At 43.3% G+C, this 27,828-nt stretch overlaps 1 protein-coding gene across 17 annotated transcripts in view; it reads left to right on the top strand.

The window, feature by feature from the left end:
* The window catches only part of CSNK1G1 (casein kinase 1 gamma 1), a 149,309-nt gene extending 123,066 nt beyond the window's left edge, over positions 1 to 26,243 (top strand). For 7 of the 17 annotated variants that reach the window (XM_072962253.1, XM_072962249.1, XM_072962251.1 and 4 more), the window contains 3 exons: positions 4,139 to 4,249; positions 11,742 to 11,796; positions 12,046 to 12,292. In XM_072962253.1, the coding sequence (XP_072818354.1) occupies positions 4,139 to 4,249; positions 11,742 to 11,796; positions 12,046 to 12,203 (324 nt within the window). In that variant the 3' untranslated portion in view covers positions 12,204 to 12,292. Of the gene's footprint in view, positions 1 to 3,134; positions 3,270 to 4,138; positions 4,250 to 11,547; positions 11,713 to 11,741; positions 11,797 to 12,045; positions 12,293 to 12,876; positions 12,984 to 20,256 lie in introns of those variants that run through there. The other 10 variants (XR_012073247.1, XR_012073248.1, XR_012073249.1 and 7 more) reach the window with 10 other exon arrangements.
* Positions 26,244 to 27,828: the final 1,585 nt, after the last annotated feature.

The following is a 27,828-nucleotide window of genomic DNA, read 5'->3' on the forward strand; positions in this document are numbered from 1 at the left end:
TAATCAAGTTTGTGGAATACAGGAAGTCACTATTTGCACACCTGATGGATTTCATGTAACAGTCTCTGTCTGGCATGGGAAAAATGGGCTCTATTTTATGAACTTGATAGAAGGATATTTTTGATTTTGTTTAAGTGTACACTTCAGTAACCTTACCAGCATTTTTTCATTTCATACCTAAGGTCTGATATATACCCCCCAAATTTTTAAGATGCTTCCTTTACCATTTTCCTGCCCCCTATATTTAAAAAGTTATATTTTAATATATAGTATGTATAATAATACATATGTTTTATATAGTATATTTTAATGTACTATATTAAAATTTTGTTTCGTCTTGAGAGAATTGTAAGACAGAATGCAATACAGTGTATTCATTGCTAACCTTTTGGTACTAGTCAGTCTCTAGGTAATTATAGTTGAAGAATGTAATTATATAATGAGGCTTAGAAGAATGACATGGGAGGTGGAAATATTCTCTATAGATGACAACTTTTAAAGCATTTTAGGAGCCATAAAGTGAAATGAATGAAGTTCTTTGTAGATGTAATCAAACTTAATTTTTCAAAATAACTTTATATAATCTATAATCTAATGATTTGTTTGCTACAACGGGAGGAAGATGTTTGCCTGCCTTGTGCTTCAGAAAAGTAGTGCTATCTCCAGTAAAAATTTGAGATAATATTCAAGCCACAGATGGAGGTGGTTATCTGAGGTGTTTGCAGACTGCATTTTCTTGCCCTCTTGTTAGTGTTGGTCTCCCCACTGTCTGTCCATGAATCCTGCCAAGTGATTGCTGGGAGAGACTTACCTCCTCTGCCCTAAGCACATGTGATGGTTTGACTTTTTCTGCCAGGCTTCCGTGTTTTCCCTTCTCTGTGTTTGCTAGCTTTGCCTTTGATTTATGCTGTGCTGGATTGCTGCCTTCTTGTTTCCACATTCGCCTACTAGGTAGTAGACCAAGCATTTCCATGCAGGTTGTGCAGTCACAACTGAAGATTTTAAAGCGTTACCCCAAGAAACTCCCACTACTTGAGATTCCTGCTCCTGCCTTTGGGGACTTATACACTCCATGTGGACCTTTGCCTCTCAAGTAATGCAGAGAGATTGGTTTTGCTGAATGACTCTTCTACCCATGGATGCTCCCATTGCTTTTTAGGCAAACACGTGTGCATGAGTGATCTTTAAGAATGAAGGGTTTACATGCCTGTCTTCTCTGCTGGTTTGCTTAGTATAACTGGCTTCTGTGCGGATGACGCCAGATCATAACCCCTGTGTACACAGCCTTGCCTAGAACACCTTGCAAGGGAAAGTAGACGAGCAGGGTCCTGGGGTTGTTGACATTCCTTGGTTTCATTTAGCTCCTGGCACTCAGTTGGTTTCTAAAACTAGCAAATAACCCCTTCTGCTTCAACTTTTAGATCCCAGTCCAAGCCCTTAAATTCCAGTATAGCCGCAGAGTTTAGCATTGTGATGAAAAACAGTTCCCAAAGAAATAAACCAACAACCCCAGGTTCAGGTCTGTCTCCTGGTTCTGCTGCTGTCAGTGGATATAGAAGGGACTGGCGAGCAGCAGGCTGGCACTGTATGTTCACGTGTCACAGTGGAAGCATTTGTGAAGCAATCAGGAACACTAACATTATTTTTCTCTTTAAAGATAAATAGTACATCACTTTGAGGATGGAGATGGAGTATGACTTTTAGGCCTTTGAAAAAAGGTCTTGCTGCTTTCATTTAGACAAAAATCTTGATTATTCCAACAAATTATTTTATTTCGCTAGAATGACTGTAAACAAGTACACATCCCTGTGAGTCAGTCAGACAGTAGCATTAAACCAGATTTCTTTTTTTTTTTTTTGAGTAAAAGTAGATTTATTTAGAGAGATGTACATTCCGTAAACAGATTACAGGCCATCTCAGAAGGTAAGAGAAAGGCCTAGAGGATACACGTTCTGTGGGCAGAATGTGGGCCATTTTACTCAGAAGGGAGAGCCCCAGCCTCAGAGCATGGGGTCGGCTAGGAAAATGAGCTCGGCCCTCAAACCAGATTTCTGATATGCATTTCAGTAAAAATAGAAATAACAGCTCATCAACTGTCCAGGATTTTGTTAAGCTCAAAAGCATATGAGGGTTTTAAGTACATTTCATCTGCCTTAAAAACAAATGCAAAACAGAGTATTCATGAGAGAAATAGTTGCATTGAACACGTATCACAGAACTCAGAACACCACCAAATGGCTTATAAATCTCTGGATATTTTTTAGGCACTTAAACTTTCTGAGAACTGATAATTCTGTATAGTAGGTTAGGAGCTTAAATAATCTACTTAAACATTACAATTTTATAAGTCCTAGAGAGAACTGAAGAGGCTTTCACTGATAGATATTAGTTACACGTATTGCTTATAATATTAGAGGAAGAGATATTCTTAAATCTCCAGAAGTGAGAATAAATGAAATTAAGTGCTCTGAGGATATGAATATTGGTTTATAAAATAGTTATGATTATGTTATAAACCACAGTCTTATTTTGGGAAAACGAAACATCTGATCCTCTGTTGGCAGAAATAATTGGAGTCGGGGGATATGTTCTATAGCTTGATTCTCTCAAATATGATAAGCAGTATGGAACTAAACTCCTCACTTGTTAAATTATAAAGCAAGCAAGTTAATACAGCTGCCTTCTTACAGAATATGCTCACTCCCTGAGGGATATCAGAAAAAGTGGCCAGAGTCTTTTATAGTGCTGTACCCATGTGATTTCTTACTCCATTAATAAAGAAGATAAGTAAATTGTAGCTGGTGGATGCTTTTTTTTCTTTAAACGGGAAAAGCCTTTTTGGTGATTTATAGATGAGCTTTAAACAGCTCTAGTCAATAAGGAGGTACAGAATTCTGGGGGAGAGTGATATGGAGCCTCTAACTACTGCTTCCTCACCTTTCCTTTTCTTTTTTATAGAATACAACATTTATAGCTGCGGACGTTTCTAATATTTAAGTATCCTTACTAGTTTTCGTGCAGAGCAGCAGTATCACATCCCAGCCCCTGCTGCTGTTCATATCAGCAGCAATTAAACTTTGATTTACTAATGCCTCGCTGCTGCCTCTCCAACACCTCATCTTTCATTTTTGTAGAGCCTTAGGACTGTTACAGCTGAGCGTCATGATGTTAACACCTCCTCAGCCATCTGGCACAGGGGAAGAGGCACCCAGACAGATTCTTCTGAACAAATATCACATATGAGCAAGATCAGGATAGTGTGAGATCTAAAAAACAGGTAAAGAAGGAGTGAAGAGAGCCTGAATGGCAAGCAAAGGTGAAAGCAGAACCCAGTGAGCTTCTGTATTGAAAGCCCTCTTTTGCTGGGAAAGGATCCTACCTTTTGCTTTCTGGAAGGAAATGGTTCATAGTAATCATATCTCATACTTTTTCCAGTTCCAGGCTAGAGGCTGTTATGTTAGCTAGAGGAATCTGAAAAATGTTGTAGCCTTGTTTTTTCCCCCATCCTTTCATATTCTTGGCCTGTGAACCTACTCTTGAGGAGATACTTTATTCATTCTTTTAGGTAAGAAAGCATATTCCAGCCACTACTCATTTTATCTTAGTTAAAAGCCTTGTGGAAGTCTATGTTGAGAGTAGTGGGCTCCCAATTTAAGGAAAAGGAATATTATCTTGATTCCTAATGCTAGGAATTTTCTGTATTGATTATTGTCTATTTAGACAGATCTTTAATCAGTGAAATGATTTGCAGGTATGATTGTTCCTTTGTCCAATGATCCTAACATTCTGAATTTGGTCTGCTTAGTGGCTACTGAGATTTTACTAATATGGAAAATAAGAGATGATTGCAGCTTTTGATAGTTGTTTTTTTTTTTCCAACCTCCTCTCTTGGTGATTATTGTTTTTCTGTGTCTGGGCAGAGATGATATGCTGTAGACTGTCATGTGTTGGCTCATTAGGCTGAAATGAATGTAGCCAAGCTGTCTTTTTCTCATTGCTTTGTGGCATTTATTAGTTTCAAAATCCAAAACAGAAAGAAAACCCTCAGGGACACTAATGTACTTGATTTTGTTATTGCTTGCTGTTGCTTCACCTTTCCTTCCGTATCTTGCTCTCATGCTTCCTAATGCCTGAGCAGACTGCATCGTCAGAGCGCCGAGGAGAGTGGGAAATCCAGCCCAGCCGGCAGACCAATACCTCGTACCTGACGTCTCACTTGGCTGCAGACCGCCATGGGGGATCAGTGCAGGTACTTACTGCCTTTATTGCTTCTTCCTGGCCTTCCCAGCTTGGCTGGTAGAATGTTGGCTTGCTTTGGAAACTCGAGTCCCTTTAGAATGGAAACTTACTGAAAGGTTGAGCTGCTTCTATAGTTAACTGAACATCCGTGTGTGGATTTCCTGCCCAGGTGGACTTGTAAGAACCACTTGCTGAGATGGTTGCTGGTGGTTGTCACTGACTAAGAAATGTTTATAGATTTCTGATACTGATTTCTGGTTAAACCAATCCTGCTGCCTTGATCCACTCATAAACCATAGATAATGTCAAGGCAGAAGTATGTTAGTGTCAAGTGTGTAAACTGTAAAGACCTGAAATTAATGAAATAAGTATTTTTTGGACAGAGGACTGCATATGTAGCTCATTATAATGATATATGCCCTAGCACATAAGGTGAGATTGTTCATTGGTCCAACTCAACCACTTATGAGTGGGCACCCAGGGAGCTGGGCTGTTTCTTTCTTCTCCTTGGAAAAAGTGTCATCTCAGAGAATTATTTCTGATTTCACTTGGACTATTTTGAATCTCAAGTCTCTCTTGTACTTAAGAACATCTTGTGCCTCTTAACTTTTCATATATATCACTATTTTAAAACTCTTAATCTAAATATTTTTCTCATACTGGTACATAACATCAGCTGTTGGGACACACAAGTGAACCCAGAGCTACCAAATATAAATTCTTATAAAGTGATAGGCGTGCCAGTTGCACATAGAAATGCATCTTGATAGGCTGGATTGTCTAGGATACGCCTTTACATGAAGATTGTGTTATTCTCAGGAAGTTAGACAGCTTCGAGATAGCTTCAGTCCTGTAAACCGAAGGTGTTCCTGTAGGAACATCCAGGTAAAAATGATGGGCTGAACATACAGATTTACTCTCATCTCCTCCTGAAACAACATTAAAAGAATGATAAAGAGATTTTTTTTTAAGGCATTAATCCATGTAAGGATGGAGAAAACAGAAGAGGAGGCAACAGAAGAATCAAATGTTAGAAGCTGGAAAGCAGTTGGGCAATTATTAAATGACTTAGGAGTCCCAAGAAAACTGAATTCTAAGCTAATATAGGGGAAAACTGAGAGCCTATTTACACAAGAGAATCCCCAAAAGGCTCAGAAATTTGCCTTCTATAAGAGGAAGGTGGGTGCGGAGCGGCATGTGCTAAAATAAAGAAGATTGGGTTAGGTCTGTTTAGGAAGCCAGAGATCCCTAAATGCTCTCCTCCCCAGCAGAGACCAAAATTGTTGTTCTTTGGAGAGGGCAAAATAGAGGGTCTCTGGATTAAAAAGTCCGAGGCACATTTAGGGACAGAATTCTATACAGGAAAACAGGAGATTAAATGCCTGTGTGCATGCTGACTGCCTGCTGTCCCCATTTAGTACCTGAAAATGCTGACAGCCAGGTGTGTACCTTCCAGGCAGGAGACTGAGTCTTGTCTGGGGAATCTGGCCAGCCCCAAAGACAACATCTGAGCACACTGACAACAGGGCTTCCCTAACAAAATGGCCCAGTCAGATTACTCCGCAGTGAGATCCGTAAGTCCCACCCCTGAACTCACACTTTACACTTTCCCACTTTTAAATATGAACAATCAGGTGTTATCAGACTTCAGAGGGAAACCATGAATAAAATAGAAACCAAAACAAACAACAGCAGCCACAAAAAATACTTTGTTATTAAAATTCTCAGACAGAATTCATTGCAGCTGTGAAGCAAGGAAAAGATGCTACTTTTAAAGGAACATTCTAAGAGCAGCCCCCCCCCCAGAAAAGCTTTTAGAAATTAAAAACGTAAAAAAGAAAAATTTTAAACTTAATAGTTTGGAAGATAAAGTTGTAAGTCTCCCGGAAAGTAGAGCAAAGAGATAAAAATAGGAGAAAACACAATGTAAGATTTAAGGGGAATCTGATTTCTAAATAATGGGCATTCCAGAGACAACAGAGAAAGTGGAGGGGAGGAAATCGTTAATAAAAGAAATTCCCAGAACTCATAAAGATTTAAAGGGGCCCACTAAGTGCCCAGCATAATGGATAGTAGAGCCACATGAAGGTACATCATTGTGAAATTTCAGAATACTGAGGACAAAGAGAAGATCCTTCAAGCTTCCAGCAAGAGAAAACAATCATATGCAAAGAAAGGGTCAGAACTTAATATAACTTCAGGTTTCTGAAAGGCAGTATTGGGAGCTAGAAGGCAATGAACAACGCCTTTACAACTCTGAGGGAAAATTATTTCCAACCGAGAATTCTGTACTCATCCAAACTGTCAACCAGGTTGGAATATAGAATAAAGATGTTTTTAAAAATATGTGGTCTCAAAATTAAGACTTCTCATGCATTCTTTCTTCTGAAGCTATAGGAGGATGTGCACTATGAAAATAAATGAATAAACCAAGAAAGAGTAAATAACGGGATCCAGGAAACAAGAGATCCAACACAGGGAAGAAGCAATATAATGGTAAAATTAGGAAATCCCAGGATGACAGCTGTACTCCAGTAGAAGAGGACAGCCTGTCACAAACAGGTGGTCAGGAGGGTTTGAGAGCAAGTTTACCAACAGGAAGTGACTAGGATATGGGTATGTCAGAATATCTTGAAAGTAAATAAATGACAAAGTTTGGTCAGAATGAGTGATTAACAAAAATATATATATATAAAGCTAAGTAAAAGTAAGTTTTGAAAGATAATTAACTACATGGAAACCAAAAAATTATACAGGGACGGAGAGAGAACCATGGTATATGCTCCAAGGCACAGCATAGTCGTAATGTAAACAGCAAGGATCAGTCTGGTCACAATTAACAGTATAAACTAAAGTGGGAGAATAAAAGGATGGAAAAGGTGACTATAGAGCCTAAAAATGACAAATCAAGATGCATGTTATTCAGAGATATGGAGGTAAAAAACAGAAATCAGCTGTAAAGGAAGAGTAAACAGTGGGATGGGGAAAAGACACTACTGTTTTTCCTAAGACTCCTTGTAGAAATATTTGATTCTTTACAGTGTACTTATATAACTGATAAAAATAAAACCCAACAATTAAAAAAAATACATATACATATATACACACATACCAGTTTTTAGCTATCTTATTTGCAAAAATTTGAAGTTTATTAATAGCCTATCTACTATTGTTGAAATGTGAAAAAGAACTATTTTGGAGGATAATTTAGCAATATCTGTGAAAATCTTAAATATCTACACTTTTTGATCCAGTGTATCTAGTTTCAGATAAAGATCCCTCAAAAATGCACAGATATTAAATATATCTGTTCTAGAAAATGCTGTTAAAAGAAATGAGTCTAATTTGTAATTTTAAATTGTCTAGTAATCACATTAAAAAGTAAAAAAACAGGTGAGACTAACCTTAATAGTATATTTAAGCCAGTATATCGAAAACAGTTCAACATGTAGTCACTATTAAAAATGTTAGAGATATTTAACCTTTTTTTTTATTAACCAAGTCTTTGAAATCTAGTGTGTGTATTTTACACTTCCAGGACATCCCAGTTCAACATTAACTAAACAAATATAAATACTGCGATACCATGGAGAGAGATCTCTGGGTATCATGGAAAATGTCCAAGATGTATTGTGGGAAAAGCAAGTGGTAAAACAGGGTATAAATTTGACCCCATTTTAATTAATTTTCATATATATATGGGAAAATAATATATGTCAAAGAGAATACAGACACACACCCACACACTTAGGTTAGTGTATGCAGAAGGAAAAAGAAGAATGTAGAGTAGTTGTGGGCAACATAACGAGTGGGGCCGCATCTCACCCTCCGCCTGCTTTTATAAATCAAGTTCTAGAAGAACACAGCCACACCCATTTGTTTACATGCTGGGGGGGGGCTGCTTTCTTGGTACAGTGGCAGAGTTGAGTAGTTTTGACACAGACCCTATACCTTACAAAGTCTAAAATATTTACTGTTTGTCCTTTTACGTAAATACTTTGCACACCCTATTCTCAGGGAGCATTACCAAATTTCTCACCAGCCACTTCCATGTGAGGATGTCCCTGGACACTGGTACTTTTTATGTTGTCTTTTTTTGATATATAACTTATTTTTTACAACAAACATGCTTGCTTTGTAAGTAGAAAATAAAACAAAGATAAATGATCATTTTTGAAAGGGAAACCCCTCAGAGCCAGCCATGTCTGGATTTGTTTCCTGGATCTGTGTTCCTGGAACACAGAGGTGCGTATTGGACAGTGTTTCCTGCTGTCCACTGTGAGGGGTTGTGGATTAGAATTGAGAATCAATTAGAATTTCTTTCGAAAATTCAACCGCCTTCTGTTCTCTGAAAACTAAGTTCTCCCAGCTCCCTTGATACTTGGATGGGGACAGGCAGTTGTGCAGTTTCCCTAAAACTATGTTAAACTCAGATGCTCCTCACTATATCTGCCTCTTTGGTTTTAGCCCCAGTTTTTGTAAACTCGTAAAGGCTATGCTTTTTACAAACCAAATCAGCAGTACCTTTCTAGCACAGCAGCTGGCCATATATTTGTGAGTTGTCTCACGTCCCGAAGTTAATGTGGTGGAGCTGTGGTTGGCCTAACGCGGATGACCTGCAGACACCATGGCCGTGGTGGGGGGGCGGAACAGCAAGGTGAGGAGACAGTGTCTGACGGGGCGCACGGGCACTCCCACTTCAGCCCATTGAATGGGCTGGTCCCCTGTGGTCCTCACTGTTCCAGTATTTCCACAGATCTTCCACATGTGGAAGGCCTAGATTCAAAAAGACAGAATATTTTTCTCTTTCAGAAAGATGACTCTATAGTTGTTTGAATTAAAACATACAGGAAGTATTTAGAAATCTCCAGCACCAAGCAAGGGCATGAGACTTAAGAATGACATTTAAGGGAGGGGGTAGCTCAAGTGGTAGAGTGAGTGCTTAGCATGCATGAGGTCCTGGGTTCAATCCCCAGTACCTCCTCTAAAAATAACCCCCCCCCAAAAACAACAAAACCAAAAAATATTAAAAAATAAAAATAAAATCAAGCCCATAAAAAAAAGAATGACGTTTAACATTTAGCTAATATTTACTTTGCTCAAATCTTTATGATTTAGAGTTGTTGTCATCTCTTGTTGAGGTCAGTGTTACTCCAGTTTTATAGATGGGGAAGCTAACGTAGAGAATTACCGCATACGTTAGTTTGGAGAAGTAGGATTGTAACGCTGATTATCAGCTAAAGTACTGCTTCCTTTGGTATTTCCTGTCTCTCTTTTTCATGGCAGCATTTTGAAAATGGGGCTAATAACTTAAATTTCTGAGGCTCTTAAAAAAAAAGTTACCAATATTAAGGACTAATGTTCAAAGTAGTACCTCTCCTTAGTCTCCTTCACGGATGGTCCTGTGTTAATTGCTTTGGTCGTGTGTGCTGCAGCCAGAGGACTGTGGGATTAATATTAGTCAGTGATCACAGCAAAATCAATTATCTGTATTCCAGGTATACAAATAAAACTTACTTTTTAATTAAACGATTCTAAAATATAAAATGGAAAACTATAAAAATGATACTGTTTCAAATAATAATTTATTGCATTCATAAGGTTCTTTACAGTTTTTTGAATTGCTTTCCTGACATCATTACATTTAACTACCACAGTAATTATGAGGTAAATAGGAGCAAGGCCGTTGGCCTAGTCTCGCAGAGCATGCTGATGGTAGAGCCAGGCTGGAATCCAGCAATGTGGTCACCAGTACTAGTGTTTGTCCCACTGCACATCTAGGCAACAGTTCAGTGGTTTGACAAACTGCTTCCAACCTGAAACAATTAAGTGGGTGCTTTAGAGACCCAGGTTAGTTGCCATTGATCCCTAGGTGTATTTCAAGTCAGGTTTAAGGTTAGACAGCTGGTGGTAAGATTCCCTTTTGTGCCCGATTCTTTTGAGACCAGATACTCATTGATACGGACAAGATATTTAGTCTGTAAAATGGGGTAACTTCTTCCTTAGATTGCCCAAGGACATTGCTTGTGGGCAAAGTGGCAACATAGGAAGGGGAAATTATAGAGTCTGAGACATGTGAAATGCTGTAAGCTGGGCCGTGACCCAGAGTCACCAGGTAGTTTGCAGGGGTGGTGCTTACTTTTGCTTCATTCATGTTAGTAGTGGCCACGACATTTTAACATCTTGTCTAGTTACTTAATTGTTTGTTTAGAAACTTACTGAGATTTCTCCCTTAACCCTCGTGCTCACAGAATGAGTTTACCAGCATTATCACTAGTGTGCAGCCAGAATGTGCCCACAAGAAGCACATGTAGGCTGAGGAGATGAATAGGACCGCATTGGCATGAGGGATTGTGGTTCTCCAGTCTGTAAACCTGTCCTCAACTTCATTTTTGTTGGTTTTTTCCCAGCTTTTCATTTTGAAATTTTCAAATCTGTAGGGGGTAGAGGGTGGTGCAGTGAGTCGGTGTGTATCCTTAACCTAGATTAACAAATTATTAAGATTTTTGCCATATTTGCTTTAACTCGGGGAGGGGGTGTGTTTTCTAAGCTATCTGTAAGTGCATTTTATCTCAAAATACCCCAGTCTGCATCTCCTAAGAATGAAGCCATTCTCTCATATAACCAACAATACCATTGTCACATCTGAAAAAATTAATAATAATGCCATAATATCTAATGTACAGTCCCTATCACATTCCCCCAGTTGTCTCCAGAATTAAGTTTACAGTGTTCAGGGTCTAAGCAGGGTTCATGCATTGGATTTGATTGCTGTGCCTCTTCAATTTCTTAGTCTCTTTTAATTTATAACAGTCACCCTGTGTCTAAAAAAATAAAAAAAGATTTTTGAGGCATGTCTTTTCTGAAGAATCCAGGTTTGTTGTCTGTTAGAATGTCCTGCATTTTAGATCTGTCCACTGTTTTCCATCACGCTGAGATTATTTTGCAATAATACTACATAGATTATGTTATAGAGTATTCTTTATATCGTGTCAGGAGGTAGATACAGTCAGGTGCTTTCCATTAATCAGAAATGCTAAATTTGATCACTAGCAGAAATTTGGGTCTCCCATGGCTAAGTCCAATTTAATGTTGTCTGTTTCTTTGACTAACCATACAGCATTGTTTTAATTTTTTAAGCTTGTGTAATTAATAAGAACAATAAATATTTCTGGTTTAGAAATAATGGTGGGCACAGACTACTGGAAAGTAGTATTCACCTTGCCTGCCCTTTCCTCTTTGAATAAATACCTCAAAAACTCCTTATACTAAACACTTCCTTCCACCTTCCTCTTTATGACTGTGCAGGAGATTTTTGCAAATTAACTGCTGATGAGGACCCCAGATCTAGAGGGAGATAAGAGCAAACATTTGTGGAGGGAGAATAAGAGTAATATGAACATTTGTTGAGCCATTACCATGTACCATGGGCTAAGCACTTTCTGTGGATTGTCTGCACAGTAACCCAATTAGGTAAGCAGCATTGTTTCCCCATTTTACAGATTAGGAAGCTCAGGCACAGAAAGAGTGAGGATCTTGCCCAAGGAGCCACAGCAAGTAAGTGGTGGAACTAGGGCTCAGCCGCAGGGCTGAGTAAGTCTGGAGCCCATTTCCTATTTACTGTGCTTAAGCTGCCTCCATTATTGTGCACCAGGTATCGTACCAGACCCTGCCTCATACATTTTTTGGTAGAATTCTCACGTCAGCCTATAAGAAACAGTCTCAAATAGATGAAAAGTTACTTACCTGAGGTCATGTGATATCCGAACCATTTATCCTATTTTGTGGTTCTCTCCCATGTTCCAGCCAAGGTCTTTAACAGCAGAGTGGTTTGCCCAGCGGGGTCCCTTTTCCCACTTCCCAGCACCCACATAAACAGGACTCATGTGCTGGAAATGAGACCAGGTGGCAGAAGCAGCTGCACAAGCAAGAGGAGCCTGATCGGGTCCACATTAACCAGATGACAGGAGTGAGAGCCTTCAGTTACAGTTCGGGGACCGTCAGTGAGAAATGAGATGACACTGAGCCTGAAATAAAGGTTGTTGAAATAAGACCGGTCTTCCAAGGGGAAGTGTCTCCGTACTGTCTGCCCCCTCACCAGTGAGGATGTGGCAGTCTTTATTTGAGAAACTTCAAACCAGTGGTCCAAAGCCGTGAAGAAATTTCTGAAGGAGAGTGCGATTGCTTATAAGTTGCTGATGCTCACTATTGATTTCCTTTTTAGAAATTTTTTTAACATCATCACTGAGTCTGCATATAATTATAGCATAATAAACTGAGAAGAGTAAAATTGAAGAGAGTAATATGACCTATATCATAGGATTTTCACGAAGATTGAATTCACACACACACACACAGTGTAGCACAGTGCCTAACACAGAGCAGGCATTCATTATGAAAGTTCTTATCATTATGTGATCACATTGATGAGTTTTACGTTCTCACGTGATACGGGTCTGGGAACACTCCCTAAATTAGGACATCTGGCCTCCCAACCCAGGAAAACAAACATTCCAGACCCTGCCTGGCTAGTATCTAAGCTAGAGACCCGATCTCCCTTAGTGACCCTCTCTGGTGCTGGCAGGAGGCTCCTGTTACCACGGTGTCTGTCACACTCTGTCTGTCCTTCTGTTTCAGGTGGTTAGCTCAACCAATGGAGAGCTGAATGTTGACGACCCCACGGGAGCCCACTCGAACGCGCCGATCACAGCTCACGCCGAGGTGGAGGTAGTGGAGGAAGCTAAGTACGTCCGTCTTTCAAGGGGGCTCTTGAGTCATAGGTTGAAAGACCTTTTCTCTGTCTCTTCCTCTCGTGTGCTGCTCATCTCCGACCGGACTCCTCATGCTTGTGTCCACAGCTTTCTTCCTTTGATCGTTTTCTTTTTTGCATGGTACCCTAAGGCTGCTGCCGCCCTTCTTTAGCTGTGATTTCTGGAAAGACAGTCACTTTTTCTAGTCCACTGGGGGCAAAAGACATAGTGAACTAAAAGGATCATGGTATAGGAGCGACAGCAGACAGTAGTCATGAGCTTCTTGGGGCTTGGAGCCTCTTGCTCCCTCAGGGACACAGAGGAAAAAAATCTGCTTATCTAAACCATGGGTCACACTGAACAGCATTCGATTTCTGGTTGTTGGCTAACTGCTCAGCATGCATAGTTCTAGACAAGGGTTTCAGGGCTATTTTGTTCACTTTTAAATGAATTTAGAGAGACTCAGATAAATCAGTCAAGAAAACTTGTCTCTGCACCTGTGAGTGAAAGAGTCTTGGGCAGCAACGGAAATCACACGAATCCCAAGAGGGTGAGGAGGTTCCCCCTGCCTCTGTTTTCTGCTTCTCTTGCATGTGAATGTGTTGCCCTGCCCCTGCCACCAGCCCCTTGGTGCTCTCTGCATGGTCTGTGTTTAAACTCTTAGAAGATGGGGTAGAAGGTGAAGTAACTGCTGATTCTGCTGCAAAAGCGGCATTTCTGTCACTCCTCTCCCTTTTTGCCCCGTCCCAAAGTCAGGTCCAGATGAAAACTCTGACTACTTTAGGTAAGGGAGAGAGAAGTCCTTCACAGATCAGTAACTGCTGCCAAGCCCGATATGGATGACTGTTTTGGTAAACCCTGTTAGGACATTTAGGCTCTCCCAGTATCTTGTTCTCAGAAGCAGGCGACATATTTATAATGATATCGTGCCTTAAGTGGTCTCTGGAGCCCCCAGATAGCCTGCGTACAAGCCACAGCATGCTCACACCTGAGTAAAAGGTGATGAGAGGCTAATCAAGACCTGCTTCTTCCTTCCAGATAAGCTTTGCACAGCTGCTCCCCCACCCTCTCCTCTGCTCTGCTGTCCGTCTATCTATGTGATGAGCTCACTTTGCTTTCAAGTGGTCCTTTCCCTGGAAAGCCAGGACTTGAGGATTCCTCCCCAGTAGATAAAAAGCAACAAGGATGACTTGGACACTCTCTTGTTGAGTCCCTGCTGACTGTAGGCAGCTTCAGATGATCCTCTCCTGATTAATACAAGGCCCTGATACATAAGGAAGGCATGGGGAGTTTGTAACGCCAGTAAGGAGACATGCTCCCTATTCTCAGGGACTTTGGAAATTGTAATGGTGCCCACAGTTTTTCAGTTTCCAAGACAAAACTTCATTCTCCCAAATAAACAATGTGGTACTTGCACCCTCTTGAGTTCTCAACCTTGGCTGAACTTTGGAATCACCTGGGGCATGTTAGAAAATGCAGATGCCTGAATCCTGGCCCCAGAAATTCTGATTTAATTTATCAGCATGTGACATGAACATCAGTAATTTTTAAAAGTCAGGTGATTTAAGTATGCAGCTGAGGTTGGGAGCCACTCTGCTGGATGTGATCTGATCCACACATTGTCTAGACTTGAAAGAAAGGCGCACCCCACCCCCACCGCCACCCCCACTGCCACCTGGCTCCCAATTCACTGTCACGGTTATTACTTCGAAGGTGAGAAGCTGAGCTCTGGGTTTAATAGTGTACTTTGAGTCCAGCATTGAATGGGCTTTAATCTTAAATATGACCTTTACAGGTTTATCTTTGAACCCACTTTATCTCATTTCATTTTGGTAAATGTGTACACTAATCGTATATGTGAGTGTGGTGTTGTGTCCTGTGTATAAGATAGGGGGCCATTCACACAGTGATTTCAATCTGGTGTATTCTGTTCTGGTGTAACCTAAATCCTAGAATATAAAGAGAGTTTAAAGTCTCCCCACGTAGCATAGAGGACCACTGTGCCTCTTTGCAGCCAGTGCCAGGTTTAGACTCTCTAAAAGGTGTGGAAACCAGAAAGGAGCAATAGTATTTGACCACATGTCATCCAAAAGCTCATAGCTTAGGACATTTTGTGTGCTGATTTCCCCTAGTGATTTCATGAGCTCCCAATCCATCTCACCCAGGGCACTGTCAGGGCACAGCCATGTGTTTTTCTGCTTGGCCTATGTGTATGGGGAGGGGACGTGAAAAGAGCCACGTGTCCACCTGCGTGATCATTTTCACGGGAAGAAGTCACAGCTAGAGAAGCACCAGGCGTCCCAAACAACTCCTTGCACACAGCTGTGCTGCCATTTGCCCTAATACAGCCTGCTTGTGGGGGGAAAAGGGGCTATTGTCTTTATTAAGATTCAGCCAGGGTACTGCTGGGGAGACGATGTGAAACCTTTACTTCCAAGCTTTTGGTTTTGGATTCCTCATCCAGCTTGTTTTGTGTAAAGGAGGAGAGAAACAATAGGATCTCGGTTTTTGTTCTATAAACAAATATCTAACTTACCTTTTTCTCTAGCTACAGGACACGTGTCCTTGTTTAAGTATGATTGAAAGGGCACTGAGGCAAAGCAGCTTTTTGGTTGATTTTGTTTTGGTAAGAACACGGGAATTTTTGGTTATCCACCGACTTTGGCTGTCACTTAGCCAGTGTGGACCTCATTTCCCCTGAGAATTAACACGCGTGGGGTCTAGGCCCTTTTCTGGCAGTCAGACCTTAATCCAGAGTAGTGACTCTCCATACTGAGACATCTTCTAGTAAGATAAAGTACTTCTTAAGCCTGTTCTCCCCTCCAGAGGAAGAGCTAAATGCTGGCTGCTTTGGTTGGACTTACCGAAAGGCTGGGGACTTCTCTTTCCCTCAGAACGTTTGCGAGGTTAGCTTAACAAACTGCACGGTGAGACCTCACACGGGAACCAGAATGGCTCAGCCTTGGTGCCTGATTGAATTCTTACAGGCAGGACCATATGCTCTTTCTCCTGCTACCTTCTTGGAAGTTGCCCAGGAAAGCCCACCCCTGGGGCTCCCACCAGCTCTTCCTGTTTTGCCTTGCCCCTCACTGAGATCCAGCTCTCACCGGATGTTTCTGTCAGACGCCTGCCCCCTCCACGTCAGTGCAGGGCCCGAGTGGCTTGGGCCTGCTCACCCTGCCTTGCCAGAGGAAGAAACTAAACACAGACACATACTGCATGTTTGCATGGCTCACAGGGAGTTGCTTCCATCTCACCTCTGTGGACTAATATCTCTCTTTCTCTCTCTTCCTTTCTGTGTTTTTCTCTTGACACACTCTGTAGCTGCCTGAAAATGCTCAACCTGTGGTGAGTCCCTGTCTCCAGCCCACACGCTAGGGGAGCGGACCAGACTAGGATGGGGTTGGCAAAGCCAAGCAAAATGCCTTAGGAACACACAGTGGCTTCCATATGCCATCTTGTGTCATTACCCACCCAGACTGGGGAACTCGAGCCGCAAGGTGGGGATGGGGCAGGCCTGCAGCCAGGAATTAATCTGCTCCTCCTTCCCCTTCCAACCCACCTCACTGCTGCCTCCTCCTGTCAAAACGGTAGCCCACAGTATACAAAGTTATCTCTTCATTTTTATTTTAGTGACTTTTTTCTCAAATTGATACAACCAGGTATGAGCAGACAGAGAGGGACAGAGGCAGGAAGACCAGGTGACTGTGTTAGTCGTAGAATCAGAATCTAACTGTTCCTCACAGCTCCAGGGAGGGTCGCTGCCAGATAGTCTCACATTCTGTGGTTTGCTCTCCGACCTTGAAATTCAAGCAGCTTTGGAAAAATCTGTGACTTTTCTTTTTTGATTCAGCTGGTTCTTCCCTCTCTAGAATATGAGTCTCTCCAAATAAGAGAATTGCTTTTTGGGGAAAAGGTGGACATTTTGTTGTTGTTGTTTTGAGTTTTTTGTTTGTTTTTCGTTTGTAGTCTTTCCTTCTCTTCCCTTCTGTTCCCTTTCCTTTTCCTCTTCCTTTCCCCTTCCTGTAAGAGAGCATCGTAGGCCAAGGGCTGACTTGGCTAATGTGATCCTGGAGCCTCTCTTTTCCATTCCTGCAGAAGGTTCCTTGAATGCGTTCTTAGGAACAACATGAGGTATATTGAAGGGGAAGCCCTAAAGAATCCATGTTTGGTAAGGCACACTCTTGCTGCAGGACCGAGCCCCCTCCCCAGCTCTCCTCCTGAATGCTGCCCGTGACCTTCAGGTGCTCCTGAGCGAGTTGGTCTTTGCAGTGTGGAATCAAAACTCTCCCCCGTGGTCTGCATGCCTGAGATAATATTCTCTGTGGTGATAATGTCTGCTGGGCTCTCTGACTGCCTTGTTTCTGTCTGTCTTCAGTGACTGGGTTGGGCACCAGTCTCTGTACCCTAACTGGCTGAGCCGAGTTGCCTACAGGGTTTCCCCAGGGACAAGGATGTATTGAAGATAACAATTGGGTTCTATAGGGATAGAATTTGCAGAGTTACGGTGTCAAGGAGTACATTTGGCCTATTTATTTAGCAAACATGTGTCTCTGTAATCTGACATCTCTTTTTTTCCTGTGAGATGTTAGTCACATGATCCTAAACTGCAAATAGAGGGCCTACCTTGTGCTCATCCACTCTGTGCCTGGAACTCCAGGCGGTCCCACGGCCTTCCCCAAAGAGCTTAGGTGCCATCTAGCTGGAGAGATAAGACACGTGTACTTGAAAGGACAAGTAGTTCTCCAGGACACTTAGGTTATTGTCCCTTGAGAAGTCACCGTTGGCAGGGAAGGTCGAGAAAGACTTTGTGGGTGCCGTGGGGCTTGACCCAGGTGGTAGAGCGAGGGAAGGACGTACAGGGACAGCAAAGACAAGAAGCCTCGTAAAGTAACAGCTGAAGGGAGAGCCAGTCAGGAGTCAACTGGAAGGAAACCTGAGACGCAAGAACGGTTGATCGCTTGCCTTCATTGTCTTCTGAGAGGAAAACATCTGAATGGAGCCCGTCAGCGGGCTTGGTCTGGGATCTAACCAGGCTTATTAACAGGTCCTGTTGCTGGTAGTCACCACCGGAACCAAAGAGGTGAAGAATCGGTTGTGGAGCCTGTTCCCTCCTGGGTAGAGTTATTAAAAGCTCCTGCTCCTGCCGAAGCCTTAACTGCGGTAACTAGCAAGAATTAATCCAGGGCTCTGAAAACCAGGGCTCACACTCTCCTCCAGTCCGGTGAATTCAGCATTGCACGTCAAGTTATAATATGCTTATGAGCAGACGTTACTTCTCACGGCTTGCCTTGGAGGAGGTAAAAGAGAAATTGTATGGACCAAAACAGTATTTCAAACTTCTTAATGATTGCCCTTACTTAAAAACACAAAATCATCATCTTAGCATCCTCCAAAAAGAATGAGAAGTTGACTTAAATGTTAATGATCCCTCAGTCATGGTTAACAGGGAATCAGTAGCTCTGTTGAAACATTGATGCTCCCATGAGATTTAATTCACCTTGCTAAATAATTTCAGGGCATTCACCTTGAAAAATGTCTGTTTTCTAAAGCATATGTACAAAAAAAAAAAAACCCAAACTTTTTTTTCCCCTTGACTCCTTCCCTAGGGATTCCATTGAGAACTGTTTTAAATAATCAAAAAAAATTTTTAAGCATTTATTCAGTCTCTGAATACACAGGACACTTTATCTAGTGACTATAATCACATTACACATGTCAAACTCTTGGAAAAAAATTTTTAAGACCCCCCCTAAGAAGCTCTTATTTCCGAAATCTCCACGTTCAGTTCATTCGGATATGGTTAAAGCCCAGCACTTTGTATATGTAAACGTCTGTTTCTGCATTCCAAGGGACTTTCTCCAGATTTTTAATACCCAGGGTGTAGGAATACCACGGGCCTGAAAAGGGAGGGAATGTTAAAATAAACTACAGGGGAGAACTTAGGGGTGTGGGAAGTAAGCAACAGCTTATTTCCATGTAAGTACTTTTGGCATTAAACCCAGAAGGATTCAGCAGAAGAGCCAAAGATAGGTTTTTGAGAAAAGCTTTTCTTTCAAGGGCCCAGCAGGACTGAGTTCTGCCTCCAGCTGTGCTCCCCCCATCATCGGGCCCCTTGGACTCATCCACCACCTTCTGCCCCTCACGTTCTCACTGCGCGTGTGTCAGCTTCCTGGAAAAGACGTATCTTTTGTCACAGCCCTCATCTCCCCCTTCTGGAATAGTCACTGCCCAAGTGAGAGATGCTCCCTATCCCAAAGGCCGGGAGTGAGGAGCAGGCGCTCGGGCCGAGGGCTGTGGCTGAGCCGCGGCTGCTGCCCCGGAGGCAGCGCTTGGAGGGCTTGTGAAGAGATCAGGCCCGGCCGCCACCCTGAGCGGGGTCGGTGCTTGAACCCAGTCTGGTTCAGCAGCAGTCTCGGGAGGCTAAGTTGAGGAGGAACCTGCAACCAGATGCTTCCTGGTGATCAGCTGTGGCGTTGGTCCCCTCCGGATGAAGAGTGGGCTCTGGTGATTTCATTCACGAGATCTGGGCTCCCACAGTTACTAAAGTCAGGGCTTCTCCTGCCCACTCCAGCCTGCTGGTTGAGGGCGGGGGCTAGAAAGAATCCTTAGTGCTTCATCAGAAGCATCGTGTGAGCTTCCCAGAGCTCCAAGTGTCACGTTTTTCATGGTGTTTGTTTGCCTTAGTTGTGCCTCCATACCGGCCGGTTGCATTAAATAATTGTGCCCTCTGTACCAAGGGGCAGGCAGTGCCTCGTATTCTTATGCAGCCCTGAGGACCCCCCCAACCTTGGTTCAAGATAAAAGATGAGACATCCGGGGCGGGGAATAGCTCAGTGGTGGAGTGTGTGCTTAGCATGTAGGAGGTCCTGGGTTCAATCCCCAGTCCCTCCATTAAAAACAAATAAACTTAATTCCCCACTGAAAAAAAATTTAAAAAAAAAAGATGAGACATCCAGGTTGGGGTGTTAGACTAGGAAATAAGCCATCTTCATCCTTCTTACAAAAATGCCTGTTTGGGCCCTGCCTAGCCTGCCGCGCTTTGGTAATTAGGTTTGGTGGCTGCAGATTGGAATAAAGCATCTCCTTCCTTTGGCTTTCCTGGCAGATCCTGCCCACCGCCTCCAGTATGTGCTCTCTAGATGGTGGGCGGCCCCGTGGGTGGGTGCCGGGGAGAATGTCACCCCTGCAATAAGCAGAGGCAGGCAGAAATCTGTTGGCAGCTGCAGGCCTCCAGAACTAACTTGCAGTGTTCCTTGTGCTCCAGGTGCTGCTGTTTCTTTAAGAGGAAAAGGAAGAAGACTGCTCAGCGCCACAAGTGACCAGTGCCTCCCAGGAGTCCTCAGGCCCTGGGGACTCTGACTCAATTGCACCTGCAGCTCCTGCCATTTCTCATTGGAAGGGACTCCTCTGTGGGGGAGGGTGGAGATCCAAACCAAAAAGAAGAAAAGAGATGCCCCCAGAAGGAGCCAGTGTGGGCAGCCAGGGCCCAGAGGGCCAGTGGCTGTCCCTGCCTGCCTGCCTGCGGCTCTGAGCAGGTCCCAGAGCTGCTGGGCCTCCACTGCTGGCCCTTGGGGCTGCCTGGTTGACTCTCCTTCCTATTGTTTACAGTGAAGGTGTCATTCACAAAAACTCAAGGACTACTATTCTCTTCCCTCCCCTTAGTTTACTCCTGGTTCTTGCCCCACCCTCAACCCTCTCCAGCATCAAAGCTAATGAGTTGAAGGCTTTGTCTGCTGAAGGAGCTCAAGAGGCTGGGGGTGCGGCCAGGAAAGTAGGAGGAAGAGGCAGGCCTGGGCTGGAGGAGCACCTTCTCCACCTGCCAGGTGTGTCTGGCAGTCTGGCTCCCTCTTCCTCCGTGCCTGTGCAGCCTCCATCCCCCGCCGGCCCCGGGGGTGCAGGCCCCTCCCTCCCTCCCTCCCTCCCTCCTGTGAAGTTACACTGTAGGACAAAGCTGTGAGAAGTCTGCAGTCTACTGTCCCTGCGTGTTGGCGTTCTTAGCTTTCTTGACAAGCGAACTGTGTTCTTCAGACGGCAGCAGAACAATGCAGATTGTTCTGAGCAAAGGAAAAAACTGACTTTATTGCACTTTTAGTTGTTGTTATTTTGTTGTTTTGTTTTGTTTTGTTTTTAACAAAAAAAAACATGGCAGATGCATATTGTGTCTGGTTATATTGGGAGTTTTACTTTTTTTCTGTTTTGAGGGGGATGGGGCCAGCCAAGCCATTCAGAGAGAACATGGGTCCAGAGGACATTCTCAGTGGAAAGAGTTGGGTCTGCAGCACCCAGAAGAAGAGAAGAAGCCAAAACTCTGCGTCTTCCTGAGTGAACACTCAGGGTGACAGGGAAGCATACTTGAATTTTCGTTCATCTTCTCAGCTGCTGAAGAATGTCCCTGCCGGAGCCTCTTGACCTCATCAGCCTGCAGTTTGGACAAACCTAGCTCTCCAGCACACGGGATGAGCCAGCCAAGCCAGACTGTGACCAGGAGACAGTTCATCCCAGAGAAGGAGATGCTTAACACAAAAGTCTGAAATGTCTCTTTCCTCCACTGCCAGGGACTTCCAACTAGATAGCCATGTGACTTCCTTAGTGACTTGGGGGACACAATTAGTGATGAAACAGCCACCACCATATTGCCACCAGTGGACAGAAAGGAGGAAAGTGATCCTGCCTTCCAACTGCCAGAGGAACCTCAGGATTTGGCTCATCACAGGGCCAGGAAATAAAATCGGTGGTACTCTTTGCCCCAATAGCTGAGTTCCGGCATTTGGGCTGGCCTGCCTTATCAGAAACCAGGCTCCTGCAGATCTTCTCCCAGCGGGTCCATAGCAGCAGGCTGAGGACTCGGTACTTGGGACTGTAGTGACTGAGAAGGTAAGATTGGTTAGTGCTAGAAGATACCAGGGCAAGGGAGACCGAAATGAAAGGTCTGAAATTATCCTCTCGCTTGGACATGGACCCCTTCCAGATGAGACGGCCACACATCTCGAGCACGTTGTCCCCGGTACGCTGTCCCCTCCGCCTTGGTGTGGTCACGTGATACACTGCCATGCAGGGTCTCGGTTCCTCATTCACTGCTTGAAAAGTCATTGATGTATGGAGTTAGCCTCATGCTTGCTCTTCATTTGAATTCAGTGGCTTATCCAAACAGTGACCTCTCATTCCAGATATGCTAGAGGAGAAAGGATCAATTACAGCAGGGGATGAGGTTTTGTATCTGGGAGTAGAGAGAGCTCACCACGGAGGACAGTGGCTGGGGACTTCTTCTGGGCACTTAGGGGGAACAAGTCATTGCCTCTGGCTTGAGGTGTAGGGCTGTCTTTTGGACTAGAGGTTGTGGGGACACTTCCTGGTAATTGGCATTTCCTGACAAGTCCCTTGATGTATCTTACATGGAGCAGAAATAGCTGCGGTTAGCGTGGATCCGAGTTACTGGGCTTCACCTGTGTCGCATTGGGTCCTGGCTAGGAAATAGCACGTCACTGGCCTCAAACCTGCCTAGCTTATGTAAACATCGTATCTTTCATTTCTTTGAAAGAAACTTCTCTATAAACAAAACAGAGTGGCTGAAAGATTCAGTGTCACACCTCTTCCCCGCAAGGATTTTAAATAGTGGGGTTTGCTTCTTTGACATTACCTGGTGGTTAAGGCACCATCACTGAAGCTTACATAGTTTCTCAGTTGGCATCTGGGCAACTCTGACTTCCTGTATAGAAACTTACACATCCCCATATAGAAGAAGCCTTGCCTCTCAAGGGAGGGCAAGGGGAAATGGTGGCGAAGCCGGGAGCTTTCCTGGCACCCCGTACCCCACTAAGTGCCTCCCCGCTCCCTTTTCCACAAAAAAGGAAAGGCAGTTACCAGCTTGGCTGCAGGGCCTACCCTCTTGCAGCTGGGTTTGTGACCTTTTGGGAGTCATAAATTTTTTTTTTAAGTCTAGCTCTTGAGGGACTGAACCTGAGCAGTTGTGGGGGAGTCTTCCTGATGCACTGTTCTTACTCTGCCCCCCCCACCCCCATCTCTTACTAGATACTTGGTTTTTCATGACAGGCGAAGAGCCCAGGACCTGGCGTGCACAGCAGCGGTGATCCTTCCAGAGCCACTGGCCCTCCAAGGGGGTCCCAGACCCCTGGGGCATTCTGTTGTGATCTTTCTTAAAGTAAGGAGTAATTTGGCCATCAGTTCCATCCCCTCAGCCCGTCAGGGCTCCCTCCTCAGCCCTCTTGCTGTAGTCGTTGAACTGTCTTCCTCAGCTCCTTGGGGTTAGGCACTCCCTGCACCCACCCCCCACCCAGATCCACTTGCTCTGTAGCTTTTGAGCTTCTTCCGCTTCACGAGCAGGATGCCTGGGGATGTTTTCCTTTGGGATTGATGCAGATACTTCTGAGTTAGCCTTAAGCACTAACGACATTAGGAGTCCTCCCAAGCCCCACGGTCCTTCAGGCCTTGCATCCTGAGCGGATTGAGGCAAGCAGGCCAGGAATCCACCAACACCTACAGGGTCCTTCCCTTGTGACGAGAGCATGACTTGATGTCTGTGCAGTCTTGACTTGTCAGAGCCGATCGCTTGCTGTATATCCGCTTGGCATTTCCCAAGTGGTCTCGCTCCAGACCGCTCTGCAAGGTGGGGCCATGTGCCAGCAGCAATGTGCTTTCATGACTGCCGTAATTAACATTCTCCTGCCACTTTGGGTCTTTCTACAAGGAAACAGGGTCTAGGAAGGTATGAGTCAGGTGACTCGGTCGGCCTCGAATTAAAGCCTCACTTTACTTTAGAACATAGAGGCAAGAGGAGACAGCAGGGTCCTGAGGTTTCCAGTAGAAGTGTGATTGCCTGTTCATTCTCAGTGAATTCCAGGTTCATAGAAACAGCCCCTGCCATTAGCCAGAAGAGGTGTCCATCACCTCTAAAGTAAACTTCACTGGAAATGTACATTGGGAGTACATATTCAGTGTTGGTTCTCAGTCTTAGTAACCACTTTAATTGTCAAAAGTGAGTAATGGTAGTGATGGTTACTTAATGGCCACGATGGTTACTTAAAAGATCATAGCCTTAACTTTTTTTTTATGCAAAAGATATACCCTGTCCCCCCTCTTAGTGAGTAGCATAACCTGTATCTTTCAAAAATAAGTACTTCCATGGCAGCCTGGAAAGCATCTCCTCTAAGGAACTTCATCTTTCTTCTGATGCGTCATCTCCCAAGTCCACGTGCCTCCCATGTCGCGGTCACCTCTTCCATTTTCATATTTCAGCCAGTTTTCATTCCCATTGTGTTGCCCTGACAACATCATCTTCAGTGTCAGAGCCACGTTAGGGCCAGAATTTCTCAGATTGGGAGCCTGCAGTGCCATACAGCCAAAATTGCCTTTGCCAGGCCACTGCCACCATCCCCACCAATGCTCCAAACTGGGCCGATGAATTCCAGAAACCCTTAAGGAGCCAGGGTAACTTGGCTCTCCATCTGGATTGGCCTGAGTAACAGGCATGTGTCTCGGGTTCTTTTACTAACTCCAAGGCTCCAGGAAAGTCCCATCTAGAGGGTGATGGCCAGTGACTCCCAGTCTTCCCTGTGGTAGGTTGGTAGAAATCAAAATGGGATGCCTGTGGTTTTGTTTTCTTGGGTGGGTTTTTGTTTTTGTTTTTGTTTTTGTTTTTGTTTGGTTGGGGAAGAGAGTGATTTTGTTTCTGAATAAGAAAGAAAGGAAACCGTGGTCCTTTAGAGGGTTTACAGAGTTTTAAGCAGTGTTTTACCCACAGATAAGGAATCTTGGAAGTCTTTGATCAATTAAGCACTCTTAAGAATATGTTTTTCCTAATTCCTTTTGCAAGTGACTGCAAAAGAATAGGTTTCTCCATTGTATTCCAAATAGTAAGTAGGTTCCCTGGATATACACAGTAGTAGTTGACATATTTCCTCAAAAAGCAACCAGAAGCCCACTCCAGTGTTTATTTTGTAGCTCAGTTTGTATTACAAAGGAAAAAGTGAACGTGTACTCCATATATTTCTAGTTTGATTACCAAACTCAATGTTATATATAGAGAAACCTCAGTTCTGTGGACAGAATTTATTTTGTTATTTTTCTCCTTTTAACTCCTTGCAGTCATCTTTCCAGTGCCATCACCACCTTCAAAGCAGAGGGCTATCCATGGTAGTAAATGGGATGCTGTGCAGTCATCCCCGTAACCCACACCAGAGGACAGATGTCCTGACTGCCCCTTCCCGGCAAGTCCCCTCCTTAAGGGCAGGTGAGACTTTCAGTGTTCCTCTTCATGAGCTCCAGACCAAATCCCAGGCCAGCCCTTACACCGAAAGCTTTTTTAAGAGGCTTATCAGTCTGTTAGGAATGTCTCAGGAAGATGAGCCATTTCTTTGAGGGGGAAATATATTTACAGATGGGTGTGTGTTGTTGCATTTTTATGCTTGTGTGTGTGTGTGTGTGCGCGCACAGCTCATCTGTGTGCATTTCACTTCCATAAAGACTCAGCCCAGGCTGCTGGGACCACGTATTCCTGAATATTCTCGGAAGTAAACAGGTAACAAGTGAGTTTCTCAAATTAGTGTCACCGCAGCAAGCTGGCTCTGGGAATGAGCCCCATTTATCAAGCAGAAGAGTAAAGCAACAGAAAAGATAGAAATGAAACCAAAAATATTATAAACCCCCCAATGGAAAGTAATGTTGATTCATCAGTTCCCATTGGACATATTACATGCTCTAATTTATTATATTGTTTTGTCTGTTTCTTTAATCCTGACCCGTTGTACTTTTAAAAAGATGTTGGGATGTTGATTGCAATTTTTTAAAACTAGATAATGTATAAATCAGCTGTGGAAATCAGTTTTAATTGATGTGTGGATGTGTCTGATTACTGTTAAATGCCTTTTTTTATCTTTTATTTTAGATATGTAATATTGTTTCATAAACCCTGGCACTGGTCGCAAAGCTCAGCTGTGAAAATGAAACTTGTAGTATTTTTAAACATGAATGTCAGTTTCAAGTGTATTTGAAATGGTTCCTCCAGGAGAGAGATTTGTACACCATTAAGTAAAAACTCCTCTTCAGAGGAAGTAGCCTTCTTTGGGAAAATGGAAATGGGTCTTGATATGTTATCTCAGAGTAGCCATTTCCTAGGGCACCATGGAAAACACAAATGTGATCTTTAAGTATACCTCTTCCCCAATTTGGGGAGGAAAGGACTCAGTTTGCACCCTTTTTGTATGTAAAATAAAATGTCTTACCTTTCTTGGCTAATTTTGCTTGTTTGGTTGGTTGGTTTGTCTGGTTTTAATCTCTCCTGATTCTTTGTAACTAAGAATCCGGCTAGGAGACTAACTCTGATATGATTCAAGACTCCAGTGAATGAAATTAATGCCTAATAATTTGGCGTTCTTGCTTCATTCTTTTGGGTTGAACTGTGCCCTCTCCTCTGGGTCACTTTAAATATTTCTGGTAAAAAAAAAAGATGAATGTTCATAAATATTTCTGGTAGAATTTGGACATTAATCACTCACAAACTAGTTCCTGTGTCCCTGTGCTGCTTAGGTGGTAGAACACCAGGAAGTTAGGATCTGCTCTGTGGAGCAGGTTTGAAATAGCAGCTTTGCAGTTCAGCTCTACTAATGAGGAGCATCTATACAGACAGAAGATGTAACTACAATGTGCAAACTAAAATCACTAGTGCACGTATGGCACAAAACAGCTGCCAATCTGCACGATTGGTTCCAGTTTTTTTCCATTACTGCTCAGTTACTACTTAATGCTTTTTTTTTCACTAGTAGAAAAGACGTTTAAGGTCATCAAGAGAGAAAAGCTTCATATTGAGAGCATTTTATCCATCAAGCTTATTTTTTTCAAAGGTGGTTGGGAAGGTGGGGAAAAGGCTGCTTATATGCTATTTTAGCACTAGTTCCTCATGTTGAGAAGGCAACTTTGAAAACATACCTTGGTAAACAGTTTTCTCGGTGGTTACGGGCAACATGAGACCAGCAAGTAGGAAGAGAGGCTTGACAGACAAAAAAATAAAGGAGATGGGGTGTTTGGAAGATCATCATTGTCAGTGCAACAGTTTTACCTAGAAGAACCTCCACCTATTTGAGTAGTGGTCTGGGTTGAGGTGTGAGGATTAGAAATAGCAAGTGTCATTTGTGTTGGTGAAAACTGTCAAGCTGTGCAGCCTGCCTGCAGTGACGTTGTGAGCAAGGACAACGTTAACACCAGTGGCCATGCATAACCTCAAACTCAGGTCAACAAGTCATATAGAGACCAAATTGCGGAGTTCAGCTATGGAAATGGAGCCTTGTCTACCTACAATCTGGGCTGTGAAGACCAGAAATTTCTACAACGTTAATCTTTGAAAATTAGTTTGAAGACATTTCATAACATCATGGTTCCAAGTTTTAGAAGTTGTGAATGTGTAATTTTTTTTAATTTTTTTTTTGTTGGGGGGAGGTAATTAGGTTTGTTTATTTACTTATTTATTTTCTTAATGGAGGTACTAGGGATTGAACCCAGGACCTTGTGCATGCTAGGCATGCACTCTACTACTGAGCTATACCCTCCCGCCTTGAATGCACATTTTTTATTTTGGGGTGTGGGTAAGACTCCCAGTGCTGAAGCTATATATGTTGTAGACTCTTGGGAACACCACCAGATGTGTGTGGAGCTCTGAGACACTGCTGTGGGGGCATCTGACAACTCTCCGCCACCTTCCTGACAGTTTCTAGAAAAGAGAGACTAAACCTCAGACCGTGGCACATACTATTTCCTACCTCAGTGCTAATCTGACCCTATTCCAACCAATATTTATTGAGCACTTAGCTTGTATACAAAGTGCGTG

This window comes from Vicugna pacos, chromosome 6 (genome assembly GCF_048564905.1).
Source record: "Vicugna pacos chromosome 6, VicPac4, whole genome shotgun sequence".
In the NCBI taxonomy this organism is placed as follows: domain Eukaryota; kingdom Metazoa; phylum Chordata; class Mammalia; order Artiodactyla; family Camelidae; genus Vicugna; species Vicugna pacos.